At 37.0% G+C, this 16,383-nt stretch overlaps 1 protein-coding gene across 1 annotated transcript in view; it reads left to right on the top strand.

The window, feature by feature from the left end:
- The first annotated feature begins 3,328 nt into the window (after window positions 1–3,328).
- LOC140143365 (integrin beta-1-like) overlaps window positions 3,329–16,383 on the top strand; it is a 37,864-nt gene continuing 24,809 nt past the window's right edge. Inside the window, exons 1-9 of the mRNA XM_072165220.1 lie at window positions 3,329–3,388; window positions 4,751–4,832; window positions 6,552–6,683; window positions 7,526–7,619; window positions 9,551–9,641; window positions 10,496–10,582; window positions 11,748–11,831; window positions 13,298–13,378; window positions 15,164–15,262. Of these exons, the coding sequence (XP_072021321.1) occupies window positions 3,329–3,388; window positions 4,751–4,832; window positions 6,552–6,683; window positions 7,526–7,619; window positions 9,551–9,641; window positions 10,496–10,582; window positions 11,748–11,831; window positions 13,298–13,378; window positions 15,164–15,262 (810 nt within the window). The remainder of the gene's footprint in view (window positions 3,389–4,750; window positions 4,833–6,551; window positions 6,684–7,525; window positions 7,620–9,550; window positions 9,642–10,495; window positions 10,583–11,747; window positions 11,832–13,297; window positions 13,379–15,163; window positions 15,263–16,383) is intronic.

Here is a 16,383-nt window from a genome sequence, read left to right as displayed (position 1 = left end):
TATACCCCAGCCCCTGGGTCAAGGCATAGCACATCGTCTACACCAGGTAAATCATTATTATTATTAATAATAATGATAGAAATACGACATGAAGCAAAGCACTTGGGTCTATAAAATGCCCAGCCGGCTGATGAGAGTAGCTGCTAAGTTACAGCATAAGCTGCGTTTATACTACGCGCGCGGTGATCGATTGGTATTAGACCAATAAGGTACCTCGCTTTTCTCGCAGTTCTATCTCATTGGCAAAAAACCAATCGCTATAGCTCAGCGATGTAATAAATTCAGCTATGAGTTGCCTTTCAGTATATGTGATGCGATCAAGCAAAATCAGTCGGAACTCGGAAATATTGATTTTGAGATATAGCCAAATAAAGGAAATATTTCCTTTTGTTTCTTCTCGTTTTGGAAACTCTTTAATTGCTCAAATCTTTGAAACTGGTTGTTCAATTTCAATGGGGTTTTCTGCAAAATCCAGCTTTGTAAATGTTTTTTACTATCCTGTAAGAAACTGAAAATTTATTATTGCCGAGTTCCGACTGATTTTGCTTGATCGCATCACATATTCAGGCCAAATCCTATTGTTGAAAGTGTCTCACTGTCTGTACATTGACAATTTATTAAGAGCACATTCCTCAAGCACATATTATGCGATATGCCTAGTTGCATTGAGATGAATTGAGAGGCCACCACTTGAAATCATTTCTGGTATTTGAGTAATGTATGGTAGTGTATTTACTATTGATATTCAATGTATGATTGCATCTCAAATCCATAGGCGTAGATCCCGGGGGATGGGGATAAATCCCCCCAATATTTTGCCAGGGGGATGGTTCATACAATCACCCCCCCCCCAAGGTATGTGGGCTTTTCAGGGGCGTAACCAGACCTGACTTTCCGGGGGGGCAAGATTGAAAAATTTCCCAATTCTTGACCAAAAGTCGCGAGCTGCTTGCCGCGGAGCGTTAAACGGGTGGGGTCCAGGGGCCCGCCTTAGGGGCCCTCGTGGGGTCCAGGGGCAAAGCCCCGGCGGGGGTCAAGGGGGCGGAGCCCCTGAAGCTCCTGCTTTTTGGCATATTAGAAGCTAAACAATCAGTGTTTCAGAGTACACATTTCAAATTCCCTCTTTCTTTCCCTTTTCTCTTCTCCCTTCCCTTTTTCTCTTCTCCCTTCCCCTTTTTCCCCTCTTTTTTCTTTTCTTCTTTCCCCTTTCTCTTCTTCCCTCTTTTCCCCTTTTTTTTCTCTTCTCCTTCCCCTTTTTCTTCCTCTTTTTCTCTCCTTCCCCCTTTTCCCCTTCCCAATTTTTTGCTCTTCTTCCCAGTTTTTTTTTTGGGGGGGGCAGCTTTCCCCCCGGCCACCCCACTGGTTACGCCACTGGGGCTTCTGACCAAATTAACCTCACATTTGGCCATTTTAGCCCCCAAAACCGCTACGCGCGAATTTATTCTGCTTTTGTACAATATTTCATCAGTTTAGCTTCAAAATGTCCAAGCGCATTTGTACCATAAACCTTTTTTTTCGCCAACAGGTGCCGGATTCCCTATATTTTAAGATTTTTTCCCAATCCCATCCCCTCAATGTCAAAAAGAAATCTACGCCACTGCTCAAATCCTTGAATAAATCCCTAAATCCCTTTTTGGTACTTGTAAAAACCTATTGTTGGACTTAAATTGCGGTTTAATATGTGCTGAAATAATATGGTAAGCTGCTGTCTGCGCTTTTAACTTCCAGCCTGCGCTTTGGAAACAGAAACTGACAAAAATCTAACGAAATAAGTAAGCACAGACTATTTCTGTGTTTACAATAGCGGAAAGACGGGAACTCACGATGAAGAATCTTTAGTCTACAAAATGTCCAGATGCCTTCGCAATGGTCGCCAAATGGTTCGATTTGCTTATGTAACTTATGAAGGAAATGGTGATGGAGAATGATTCGTGGATCTGTCGGGTGGAAGAAATTACCAGCTTTAGAAGACAGCCGTCCTTCAAGGTCGTGGGGAATCAGTAGAAATAAAGAGTTACGTGGCTACCCCATAAGGCACCGGCGCGCGGCGGCTGACCTTGAACCATTGCCTCGTGTGTTCATGACGTGTTTAAATATCATTATATCCTGTATAGAGTAACCATGTGACTTTATTATTACAACTAAAATTCCTCAGTCCCCAAACTTTCGCAAAATGTCGCATCTTTGATGTTTGTTTTCGTCCAAGTACCAATTCCGTCCTAAGTTCTTCCGTAACCATTTTGCTGCTACCTTGTAAAAACAAATTAAAGCATTTGGCGCCAATTTTAAAGACATCTGAACATTATGAGGACTAACGTTTTTTCGTCTCTGTGTTCAGACGGATTTCCATTATTCCGCTATTGTAAGCACTAGAATACGCGCACGATGTCACTATAGGTGACATCCCCATCCCATTGATGAGCCTGATCTTACTTATTTCACACAAAGTACATTGCCATAATATATTAAATAAACAGGATATTTGATGGATGTTCAACTCTTTGCCAGTGTGTGTGTACTTGATGGTATATAACAACGGACGAATAGAAGCTTTTATTCATCAGTGTCCGATTTGAGCGCTGACATATGGAAAATGTTGCCAATCAATATCATGAAGCAGTGATGAATTAAGTCGTGCAATCATCACATATTTGTACAATTAGGCGACTTTATTATTATTACTTATAGACGTTTGTATTCATACATTGGGCTTATCGAGGTGTATCGTCAGGTCATAGCATGTTCATTAATTTAATTAATGCTTTTTTTGTGCTTTCACGCTCACGCTTTTGTCCCTACTCGCACGCGCGTTTATCAACGTTCATTCCTTGTGTATGCTCGTCCAATTTTATATATATACTTCACGGCAGTTTCCTACTTTTTACTTTTGTATTTATAATCACACTGCCGACGCAGCTTTTTACTGTTTCATTAATTTAATTAGCCGAATAAACTACTTTGGACGCCGTTTTGGAATTACATAGAAGGTCTAGGTAACTCAGGCACACCCTTGGGCTGTGTAACAAAAATGGTACCACTTTCTCAAGTGGTACGCTTACACATGACTTTGTTGTGGGCACTTAGTGATAATTCGCTGTGTAAAGCGTTAATATGCTGTCGTGTCAGTAACCAATTTAATGGCGGAACCATTTTGTTCAAAACAATGGTACCACTTTTATGAATAGCCTGTCGGCAAATCAAATCGGCATTAAAGAAACAATGTGTTACGTAATATATTTTCTACCCCATGTTTATATAACCTCCTTGGTATATAATATAATATGGATTACAGGATTTTTCCGGGAAGCGGTGTGATTCTCTTATGAATATGCAGACCAGGAATTGTGGCAACATCACTTTCCCCACCGGATCCGTTAACATCACAAAGGTAGGACAACATGAATTATAAAAACTATAATGAAATATATTTTGTAAATGGCTGCAAAGATAATTTAATTTTGAATAATTAATTGGTATAATCGGAGACTGAATTTAAAAAAAATGCTATTTTGTGTATGACGTTACATGTCAATCGAACTGAGAATTTGCCTTGAAGAAAATTTTTGAGAGCAGCGGTAAAACAGCTTGCCCTATGGTTAACTTCGCACCTTCAAACATACAAACCATCTTAGTAATTGAAAAATTTCTTTCCTGATGGTATCATGTCAACAATGCCTAGAAAATTGGGTTTTTTCCTGTAAAAGTACCGAAATAGTTTGCCATCCTGATCCTCGATTCATTTTCTTCGATGAAGGCACCAGATGAATCAACTTTCTACGCGCCAATAATGTTTACCAATCACGGGCTGCGGGCGTTAATCGTCATACGCAAACTAGTCCTTTTAATTCAGTCTCCGATTAAAAACATAACTATGTGTTCAAGAGATGTGTTCACTGTTGAAGAGATTTTAACACGTTTCAATTATTTCCGTTTTGTCGTTTGTTTATTTTTATGGTCTTTGGCGATTTTTACAAGCTGTATCAAAATGGTTGGTACCCACTAGTTTTTAGTGTTTATTGACAAGCTCGCTCCTTCAGTATGCAACATTGGGTCGTTTTGAAATTCCCATGATTTATAGTTTTATGAACGCACATAACATTCATTGATTAATAAGGCAGCTCCTATTATACAGTAAGCCAAATAATTAAGGTACCAGTTACGTTCACCACCTGTATATCCTAAATAAAAGCAGATATGTCATAATTGCAACCAACCGCCAATAGCTGCATCTTTTTAGCTCGAATTTAAGCCTCATTCGTTGAAATTGTTCAAGAAATAAAGACACGACGATCCAAAAAGCCAAGGAAGATGCAAATTTAAAAGATGCAATTTGCCACATTGCATGCCCTATTGATTTGTACACAAAACGTTCGTGAACAAGATAACTGTTGCCCGTGCTTTCATTGATTAGCAGCACGAAAAACTGGCGTTGTGCTTTCATTGATTAGAACTTTTTATTTCGTACCTTCATTAGGTTTTGGATCACCGTTTCTTTAATTCTTAACCAATTTCAACAAAAAAGGTCTTAAATCAGAGCTAAAAGAGTACAGGCTAAAGAGTCGGCTGCTTGATTTTGACACATTTGTCTTTATTTAGGTTATACTGTATGTTGCATTTTGGTGTGACAGTCTTGTCCATAATCTGAAGCTGATGGATACCAATCATTTTGATACACCTGTATGTCATCACGCCACAAACAAGACAATGATACATTCTTTAATGCATTGTGCTTTTTCCCTCTGGTGTTCAGGAAGCAGAACTAAAAGATGCAGATAACAACGGAGAAGCAGTTCAATTCACTCCACAAGAAGCTCGAGTTTTTTTAAAAGTTGGTACGTATTGTACCCACAACAACACAGTAATAAAGTTCTAACAACATAATAAACGCACGGTGCATACCCGGGGCACAGTGACATCGCCCCGATATCTTCATGGTAGAAATCGCCATGGTAGGTTGAATCCACAGCCACCCATGGCCATTTTATTCGGACCTTATGAGATGCATAATTAGCGAAGTGACCTGACTAAGGCTACTGACAATAGACGGGGTAATTGATTTCTCGCTGTGTGAGTAAGCTTGTATACGACATTGTGGTCAATGGTATACTGTCTCCACTTGAGTGAGTGCCGCTATAGCCTGCTGCGCGCTGTAGTCCATACAGGAAATTAGAGTTTTGGTCAAATTTTGAGTTCAAAGCGCACGGCCAATTTTCAAAGCGCACGCTAACGACTATCATATCTGTTCAACACGTATTTTCAAGTGTATGAGACCACATCTGGTTTCTTGAGAAAAAATCATTTACGGGAGATATTCATCATTTTCTAACCCAGTATCCGAAGATTTTCGTCTGATATCAAAATCGTGCATAGCAATTCACGTGTATCGATCCCGTGTATTCATTTTAATGTCTCTGCTGCACCAAATAATTATTAGCCAGGCGATGTCGGTGTGCGGGGTGCATAGTCTTTTGGAAAGGGATCTTTTTAAAGGTGTTAAAGTCTGAGAACGTCCCTCAGTTTTTTAGATCGTTCGTAGTAGCCTAAACCTTGATTTTTATTCGATTTAGGAACCTACTTATCTTAGAACATCTAATTACCTTATTAAAGGGATATTCATTGGTCATGCTATATTGTCAATTATTGTCTATTGTCAATTTGTTGCCGAATTCAACAGCCTCGCTTGCGCGAGAACATACGAGATTGCGTCCACGTTTGACACTATGTTTGTTCAAAAAATTACAAGAAAAATATACATCGTACTTGTTTAGCAAATTACTCCCTTTAATTGCCCATCTCTTAAAAATAACTTTAAGTCGTATTCCTAACAAAAGGGTAACAATAAAATTGAGCTTTCTTTAAGGGATCTGGAATGAGCGTTTTGAGCGTTTCGACAGTATTTTCTGTGGGACATGAGAGCACATCAGACATATCGAATTGCATTCTGAATACGAAGAATGTCTTTCTGATATCAAATAATTTTAATTTTTTGAAATTCACGATATAATACAAATTTTCTGACAAATTATTAAAATTTGATATTTTTCACATTTTTGATATATAACAGTCCTCAAAGTAAATTTTACAAATCTAATGATATATTCTTAAAGTGTGTGTAGCTGGGAGGAAAAGCCGACGATCAATTGAAAATTTTGACCTTTCATATTGAAGATATGGATTTTTTTCCCCAAAAGACCTAATTTTTGTTGGTGTTTTGGGAAAAAAATTCATATCTTCAATACGAAAGGTCAAAATTTTCAATTGATCGTCGGCTTTTCATCCCACCTACATACACTTTAAGTATAAATCATCAGATTTATAAAGTTTACTTCGAGTACTGTTAAATATCAAAAATATCAATTGTTAATCATTTGCCATAAAATGTGTATTACATTGCCAATTTCAAAAATCAAAATTATTTGATATCAGAAGGACATTCTTCGTATTCAGAATGCAATTGATATGTCTGATGTGCTCTAATGTCCCACAATAAATACTGTCCAAACGTTCATACCCCAGCCCTTAATTCTATATTCATATTTTCAATATTTCAGGCGAACCACAAGTAATAAGACTACAAGTACGCCTTGCAAAGGATTATCCGTTGGATTTGTATTATCTCATGGATTTAAGTCAATCTCTAAAGCCTGATATCCAAAATGTTAAAGGACTTGCAGAGGGGCTAGGTAAACTATATTAACTCACTTAATAGCATTAATAGTATGTTATAATTCTAATAAATCCAATGATCAGCAATGAATGTCGCTTATTACATTCACACCACCACAGAAGCGAATGGGGCTACACCAACATGACCAAAATTGCTCAAATGTTGCTAAAACGTATTATAATATAGGATTATCCCGTTAATCTTCTATTGAATGATTATATATACAGCTGTATTCCCTGGTTATAAGAATTCCAAAAATCAGAAAATAAGTAGTTAGGCTTATCTCGACTTGTGCCTCTGCATTTACCAGTTACAGGCGACACACAGATCACAAACAAAAAATGTGCGCCATTTTGATGACAAAATGTAAACAAGGAATAATTATTTCACTATCTATGACATTTCGTTTCCTCAGAAATAGCACAGTCATAGGTCACCTAGGTGTTTGCCGAATTGAAAAGGTTGGGTGAAATGACATTATAATAAATAAACCGAGAGAGTGAAAAAATCAAAACCACTGGGGATCGAACCAGCGCGCAAAATATCTCAGACCAAGAGCACAAACAACTGTGGCGCACGGACTCACAGGGGATTGCTAACAAATCCCCCTATTAAAGCCAGAATCACTTCCTTCGCAAGGTGTCTCAGTGGTAAAATACAATATTATTTAAATCAAATTAATTAGGTGACCTGAATGTTAACAGTGTGGAGCCCAAATGCTTGTATTTCACCTTTTAGCCTTATATAACTGTAGTAAGTCGTATATGTAATACCACATGTGTGCCAAAATCAGAATATTTTTGGGAGCTAATCATTAAGTATTATTCACCCAGTTGTTATACCCTTTTCTTTTTATAGAACGAGAACTGAAAAATCTAACGACCGATTTACAGCTGGGGTTTGGATCATTTGTTGATAAGACCACCTTACCATTTACCTTGTTCGATGTTACGTAAGAGATGATAAATTATGGTAACCTACTTGTATAATAATAAAGGAATTACTTTTTAATATAGTTCAAAACTTTTGAAGCACGTTTGTAGCAATGTTGTAGTAAACACATAATATACGGCCGGGGTTGTACAAATCCAACCTGGTCTCTTTAATATGCAGTGTCTATGGCATTGAACCCATACTCGTATTCAGTCTATGAAACTGAATATACGGCGGTAAACAGCGCCCTCTGTTTTACATTAAGGTTGTTGTTGGGATATTACATTAGTAAATGTTACATTAAGGTTACTCTTGCCCTGCGGGGCCCTTATATTGGGGTCCCACTTGGAGTATTTAGTTGTCGTATGAGAGTCACCGGCCTCAGCCGACCTTGATGTTTGATCCTGGGGCCCTGCCCTCTATCGGGGGCTAATTTATAGCTTAAGCTTGTTTGCTATTGTTTTGGAGCAGTATTGTTTCTTTGTAAGCCAACATTGTTTCTTTGAGCAATGTTGTCTTTCTCCTGGTATATCTTAGCCACAACAATGGCAAACCACATGACCAAAACCAAAAATTTAATCTAGGTACTTGACCGATTGCAACCAAATATGTGATCCGCTCCAACAAAGCCCGGAACAAGTCGCCAGGCATGTTTTTGAGTTATAGGCCTTTAAAGATGACATTCCCATAAAAAAAAAAAAAAATCAAATTTTGGAATTCTTTATTTCATGGTATTTGACCTTGGGACTGAGTGGACTTTCAAATCCTAGAAAGTACTTATTAAAAAGAGGCTTATTTAATCAATAATTGACAGTTGAACTATGATAATCACTATTCAATCCTGTGTAAAGCAGGAAACTAATGAGCCCATTACTCGAATAGCCGTTCAACAAAAATATCAAGGTATCATTTACAATATATTCCATATCTTGAAAAGTATTGATGCTATGTATATAATTTTGGTATCATTTTGAAGCTTATTGTCCCGTGCTTACATTCTTATTCAAATTATGAAATATCAAAAATGAGACTTGTTCCTGGTTTTGTTAGAACGGGTCACATATAGGTTATGTTACTCCAAGTATAATAATATAATATTATCTGACTAAAAGAATGTGAATAAACGATAAGAATATTTGTTTTTACTATCCTCTGCCGTGTGATATTCTCCAATTCTTATTCAGTGGGAGTGGTCTAGTTCGTAAACACATAATCTGACTGGACAATCGCGTAATTTCGGGTGTCATCTATCACTATCAGAGTTTTGATCACGCGTAACACGCTTAAGGGATGGGGTATGAGCGTTTGGACCGTATTTTTTGTGGGACATTAGAGCACATCAGACATATCGAATTGCATTCTGAATACGAAGAATGTCCTTCTGATATCAAATAATACACATTTTATGGCAAATGATTAAAAATTGATATTTTTGTTATTTAACAGTACTCGAAGTAAACTTTATAAATCTGATGATATGTACTTAAAGTGTATGTAGGTGGGATGAAATGCCGACGATCAATTGAAAATTTTTACCTTTCGTATTGAAGATATGGATTTCTTTCCCAAAACACCAACAAAATAGGTCTTTTGGGGGAAATCCATATATTTAATATGAAAGGTCAAAAATTTCAATTGATCGTCGACTTTTCCTCGCGTCTACATACACTTTAAGAATATATCATTAGATTTATAAAATTTACTTCGAGGACTGTTATAAATCAAAAATGTGAAAAATATCAAATTTTAATGATTTGTCATAAAATTTGTATTATATCGTGAATTTCAAAAAATGAAAATTATTTGATATCAGAAAGACATTCTTCGTATTCAGAATGCAATTCGATATGTCTGATGTGCTCTCATGTCCCACAAACAATACTGTCAAAACGCTCATTCCAGATCCCTTAAAACGATTGCTTTCTTTGTTTTGCCTTTTTTTCGAAACAGGTGTTTAAACGATGGGTGTTGCTTATCTTGCGATCTTCCATTCAGTTTTAAAAATCAACTTCCTCTTACGAATGAGATTGGCATATTTAAGGTGAGTATTGGGGTTATTTACATGATGTTAATAAAACTCCTTTTTTAAATGTTAACTGCGGAAAATTACGAAAGCTTACATTGTGTATAGGCTCTAAGAATGGTCCTGAAGTGAGTAACTGATAAAAAATCGTCATCATGACCAGGGACAAGAATATATCAACTTCAATGGCGTCTTCTAGCCGTTGCTAGGAAATAATGATCAGAACCACGAAGCAAAAGAGCGCGAAAGTGATTCCAGTAAGCGACTTTAAAAGTAGTAAAGTAATTGAATTAATTTACAGTTTTCCACTTAATAAACGTGTATCTACAACAATATATATATATTACTCCCAATGGGCACGTCAGCAAAATGACGTCAATATAACGTCTGAACGTTGTATAGTGGTTGTAGGATGGTTGTATAATTATGAAAGTTGTTTTGACGTAAATTGGCTGGTTTAACGTTGTAATAACAAGATTTTACGACTGTGGGCAAATTTTGTTATTACAACGTTAAACCAACCAAAATTTGCCCACGGTCATAAAATTATGTTATTTCAACGTTAAACCAACCAATTTATGTCAGAAATCTTTCATTTCCAATAATTCTACAACCACTATACAACGTTCATACGTTGTATTGACGTCATTTTGCTGGCACCAGGCTAATACTACTGCTGCTGCTGCTGCTGCTGCTGCTGCTGCTACTACTGCTACTGCTACTACTACTACTACTACTGCTGCTTCTGCTGCTGCTGCTACTGCTACTGCTACTACTGCTACTGCTACTGCTACTACTACTACTACTACTACTACTACTACTACTACTACTACTACTACTACTACTACTACTACTATTGTTCTTATTATCAGGAAAGTGTTGGAAATGTGTCAGTCTCCACAAGTTTAGATACTCCAGAAGGAGGTTTAGATGCTTTGATGCAAGTGGCTGCATGTGAGGTAGGTGATTGCATGATATATTATGACTAGACTAGGCATGTGTTAGTAAAAGTTGATAGTTGATAACCAAGGTATCTTTACTAATTTGAACCCGCTGAATCCAAAAATCTGGTGAACAAGCGTTATTTTGAGTCTATGACCCTCAAAATAACCCCAGAAATGACTCCATAGGGTTATACAGGGGTCAAAACTTAAGGGTGTTTTTTTTTTAAACTTAACTGACTTTCGGGAATGAGAATGGTAAAATCATTCTAAATTTAGATATGATGATCCATCTTTCATGAAAGTGATAATCCTTGGATCACATGTCCCAGTGTTTCTAGATGAAAATTGCCTAATTTTGCCGACTTGGTCATTTTTGGCATGAAACCAAATCACGTATTTCTAATTGAAAAATCTATAGTTCCAAACCGATTCTGCTCATGATACTATACACTTCATCACCATGCTAAGGTACCTCTAGGGTATGTAAATTGTGCATTTATATCATCTATATCTCACTACATTTATAGCTTGATGAAACTTGTATTTTCCAGTGAAATTCAGCTACAATTATGTATCTATTCAAACTCGTCAAGAAATTTAATTAAAAATTACACGTATTAATATCATATTTAAGATAGTGTTCTTAAAAAAATAAAATGTCCCCGTTGGCTTTTTATTCCTAGGTGCAGTTAGGCACCAGAACCAAATTTGTTCGATCTTTGGATCGACCGTCGATGCTGTTTCGATGTTTGTTATTAATGATGAGAATTAATGATAACTTTATATTGGTCAATATCAATACATACTAAAATTCATATGTTATCACAATTAACAATAGTCAATTAATTGATTTAATAAATAATAAGGTATCGATGGTCGATCAAATGATCGAACTTATTTGTTTCTATTGCCTTATGCGCCGTTAAACTTGTACCACTTCGGAACAGGTATAGGATATATCACTTTGTGATTAGAAATGTTGGCCATGTGTATGATTTCAATAGTAAATGAGCCTGTCATTGTTTTTCCAAAATGACCCAGTCTATTTACTCGAATGTGTAAATGCTATTTTCTTTATATCTATGTAAAACCTTTGCATGGATTTTTGACCATGTTAACCAATGCCAGGGTAGAGTTTGAATCTACACAATTTTTGTTGCTTCTATTTTCTTTTTCGCAGGATCAAATCGGCTGGAGAGATCGTGCCCGACGAATTGTAGTTTACGCAACGGACGCAGGCTTTCATATGGCCGGAGACGGAAAGGTATGAAGATATTATACAAATACTACATGGTTAGAGGGGAAATAGTGCAAACTATTTTCTTTCGGTACTGGCTACGGCCTACACCCGAACCCGGAGGGTGAGGGGTGATAGGCCCGAAGACAGTACCGAGGGAAAATAGTGAGCCCTTTTCCCCCGATATAAACCATGTAGTATTTGTTTTGACTTTGACTATGGGGATGAGGTTATCGTGGTGATAGGGAAAACTATCGCACGGTGTAATAGGTCGTGTTATTTGTGATTGACCAATTAAGTGGCCTGATTTACTCATGAATATGCATGAGGTGTAATAATACCATCTATAATGATACAGGGTGATTCAAAATGAAGCAACCTCATGTGTGTGGTGCTTTAGTACGAAATCTAGAAGGAATCCGATGTAAATGAAAATATCATTGTAAAGAGCAAAATGAACGTATAAATAAAAAAAACAAACAATTGTTGTACTTGCTTACTGCAAACCCAAGCATGTAGGGGTGGTCATGGTAGTGTATTGACTGGTATAGCGCGATATTTAAATGCAAAATAAAGTTGTGTAGCAGGAGTGGTTTCGATCAATAATGCCTAGTGGCTAAATTATGGCCTAAAGATGGGCCCCAAGAGTTCTTTTTTAAGTTTTCAATTTCAATTTTATTGCACTGCACACAAGCAAACGAGCCAAGTACAATATTGCACTTCAATAATGGCGACAAAGTTTCATGAGACTATAGGGGTCCGCGTGAAGTTCATTGTCTCTTTCGTCTCCAGTTTCCCACAGCTGATCGGATATCAAGTACATGTTAGTAAGCAATATAAGAATGTAGGCAAGCTTTAAATCATGTGACTCTAGTGATCCGGCAGTCCGAAGCTTCGGGATCTTGAAGACTGCGAACTGCTAGATCACAAGTAAACATTGCTAGAGTTAGGCATGCGTTGCAAATAGACCCAAAGATCAGCAGCTCAAGACGCAACCCCTTTCGCAACATTTCCCAAACAAGTTTCAGTCGGACCATCCGGAAGACTATGAATTACACAAGTTACAAGAGTTATCATGGTTATACGAGGAGGTATCCATACAAACTGCAGCACCGTCGTGGATATATGTTTCTACTTGTGCAATTAAAAGATAAAATTATCCAATTTCTGTAGCTATTTATAACACATCTGCTTACGGAACTAGCACTTCCAGTGTATTATTGGAAGAAGGGCCCAACTCCGGCTTGTATCACTACCTCTACCGTTGCCATAGAAACATCATATCATTTCACATGAATGTAAATGTATGGTCATGGTGAAAGGTCTCATGAAGTTGGAAGCATTCTGTCTCTAAAACTTTTCCAAATATTAAGTTTGTTAATATCTCAAAAACAGTTTTGATGGAGTTGGGCCCTTCTTCCACTCAGGTATTCAATTGAGCAAGTACCTAATTGGCGTAAATAATGAACTGTTGCAATGACTCTCTATGACAGCTAGCGGGGATTGTTCAACCAAACGATGGACAGTGTCGTCTTGACCCGGTTACAAATGTATATATGAAATCAGCTGAGCAGGTAAGAAGAGAAATAAAACACATTATGCTTTGTATAGGATCAACAACTTATAAGTTCCCCCTAAATACTTTTTTTAAATAAATCGTAAAATATTTGACGAAATGCAACGTGTAAAAAGACATAAGTATCCTTATTTGTTTTTCACATATGGACCAAATTATAGCATCATACGTCAAATGTTGCGTTCAGTCACAATGGTTCATTATGTAAAAAAAAGAGATCGTTTTAAACAGTGGCATCTGAGTCCATAGGAGTCAGATCTCAAACAATACAGTAGGCCAGGACTATGCATGTGTTTGTTAAAGAAAACCTGACTGCTATGGACTCAGGTGCAATTTTAAAACGGCCTCTTTTCTTACACAATTAACCATTGTGACTGAACGCAATGATGTGTGACGCTATAAATTGGTCCACAGGGGTAAAACAAATAGGGCTATACATATCTTTTTACATTTTTATATTTTTTGACTTATTTTAAAAAGTAATAGGGGGAACTTATAAGTTGTGAAAAAAATCCTGGTTGCATCAATGTGATCGGGTATTATCGGTAGGCTACATAATATACTGAATATTTAAAGAGAAATTGTCAGAGTCTTGGAGCTTAAAAGGGGTTCATTAACTTCATTTGAACAATGTGCGCGCGTACAATTGTTGGTATTTTGGACTATTTTTGCCCATGATTGGGGTTAATTGTTGGCGCGGCTTTGACTCTTTTACTTATAACTCGAGAACCATGCATCTCAGATAGGTCAAACCATACTTTTTCTGAATCGTTATGACTTTGACGTGGGTTATTACAAGATCTGATCAAGTTTGAAATTTGACCCTTGTATGGCCTCAATTGTTTTCTGAGCAAGGTGCATTTTTGTCACCCAAGTTTTTTCATATTCCTTGAGGTCAGATTATGATATTAAAACTGATTCTGGACCTTGCTTCTTGACTAATGGTGATCTTAATATTTCCACAGGTCTTACTATTCTTCAGCAAGTTCTATAATCATATCAAAACGAAAGGTGTTTTCCCTATCCCGAGAAAAATCATGCACATGGGGCGGACACCCTTTATATTAAGTATTAGATCTCCTTCACATAGTCCAAGATGTTGGCTTCCCTTATCGGTAATCCCCTTCGATACTATAGACGAATCCAACGAGCCAAGTCATGGTCAGGATTTGGTCGTCCATTTTGTGTAGCCTCTAGCACCAACCTGTTTTTTTTAGCGTCCCATTGTACAAATAAATGCTGCCTAACACCTAGAGAAGATGCAAAGACGAGGAGGGTTAATAGAATAATATATACAATAGAGGTAATCCTGTCGCATCTATTCATACATAGTCCTTTTGTTCATCCATTTGTACATCTATGAATAGATGCGACGGGATTACCTGCGGAATTATCTCTATTGTATTATTCTATTAACCCTCCTCGACCTTCTCTAGGTGTAAGGCGGCTTTTATTTGCACAACTGTTGGAACTGTATTGTGTTGTAAACTTAAATCATTCTTTTGTCTACCTGTGTTTTCGCGGAAGGTGTAAAACGGGTGATGGAATGCAGTTTAAAATTTCCGCCAAGGCCGAATCATTTCACATTTTGGATGCATTGTAGCCGACGGGGACCCAACTAAAGGTTGCTAGTCAGGTGTAGGAATGCGTGTATTTGGATTCGTCTATATCAATGTCTTTGTGTGTGTATCTTTGTGTAGATGGGGAAGTGAGCTTGTGTGTTACATGAATAATTCATTTTCTAAATATAATGTACTTCTTTCAATATTTACGCAACGTGCAGGATTTTCCATCTGTTGGACAAATCAATGCCATGCTTCGAGAGAAAAATATTGTACCAGTCCTCGCTGTTACTCAAAACACTCATTACGACGTGTACACGGTATGTGATTCTTGTCTGCTGAATTGTTAGAATAATCCTTGATTTCGTGATATGGTACATTTCTAATTTGATACCAAATATCAAATTTGCATTAACATGTTTACGTGTATTTTGATAAAACAGTTTTGTTGAAAATATCAGATCTGAAAAATTTTCCCCTGCTCATATGCAAAATAAAAGTACCATGAACATTTGAGCAAAATATGAGCAAAAATTACACATTAATGAGCCTGATTTTAGCACTGATTATTGATAAAAACAAAACAATAGGATACAAAGAAAATATAAATTGATGTATTATGAAAACTGTATCCGATTTGTTTAAAAAAAAAGGCATATTTATTATTGTACGTTGCCCTACTCAATAATCTATTTACAACAAGCACTGAAAAAATTTTCAGAAATTGCCGCAAAGGGTTTTAAGACAAGACAGGTGCCTTATAGTTTTAAGACACCTGAAAAAAGGGTGCCACTACAGCGCCGTTCTTTAAGAGCCAAATCCTTTAACATCTAGGATTGGATTCTTTGCTGATTGATCTGGAAGTAGAAAGTGAATGGTAAAATCACTCTAATTTAATGCGCAAGAACAGTTGCGTCTTCCCATGGTATTAATATTGGAACTTCCGAATGAAAAACCAAAATAGCTATACGTCATTTAGGGTAACCTTTGAATGTATTGCCGCTAATAGTGCATGGTGTTACGTCACCCAGTGCAAAATTTGCTACACTAGTGGAACCATAGAAGAACTCCTGGAAGCGGCAGCTTTAATTAGCATGAGGCCGCATTGATATGTAAAGAGCGTATTGTTATTTAAATTTGTGCCCAGACGTATTGAGGGCGACAGTCATGTTATCCAGACGGCGAATGGCTGCATATGCCGGGCATGTCAAATTGCTGAGTGAAGGCTGATAATCACCTTTCTGTATAGGTAAAAAGCTAGTATATTTCGTGTACCAGTTGGTTATAACAAAAAATTAGTATCATATTAAATATATTAAGTGTATAAACTTTGAAATTTACATGAATTTGAAGAGCAGAGCTTCGAAATCTAGCTAAGTCAGGTGGTGTGAAATTCTGCTGCGTGACCCCTCTGCGTGGTAGAATTATATTCATAAAACAT

This window comes from Amphiura filiformis, unplaced genomic scaffold (assembly GCF_039555335.1).
Source record: "Amphiura filiformis unplaced genomic scaffold, Afil_fr2py scaffold_21, whole genome shotgun sequence".
Classification (NCBI taxonomy): Eukaryota; Metazoa; Echinodermata; class Ophiuroidea; order Amphilepidida; family Amphiuridae; genus Amphiura; species Amphiura filiformis.
The sequence above is the reverse complement of the archived record's forward strand: the minus strand, read 5'-3'. Positions and strand labels throughout refer to the sequence as shown.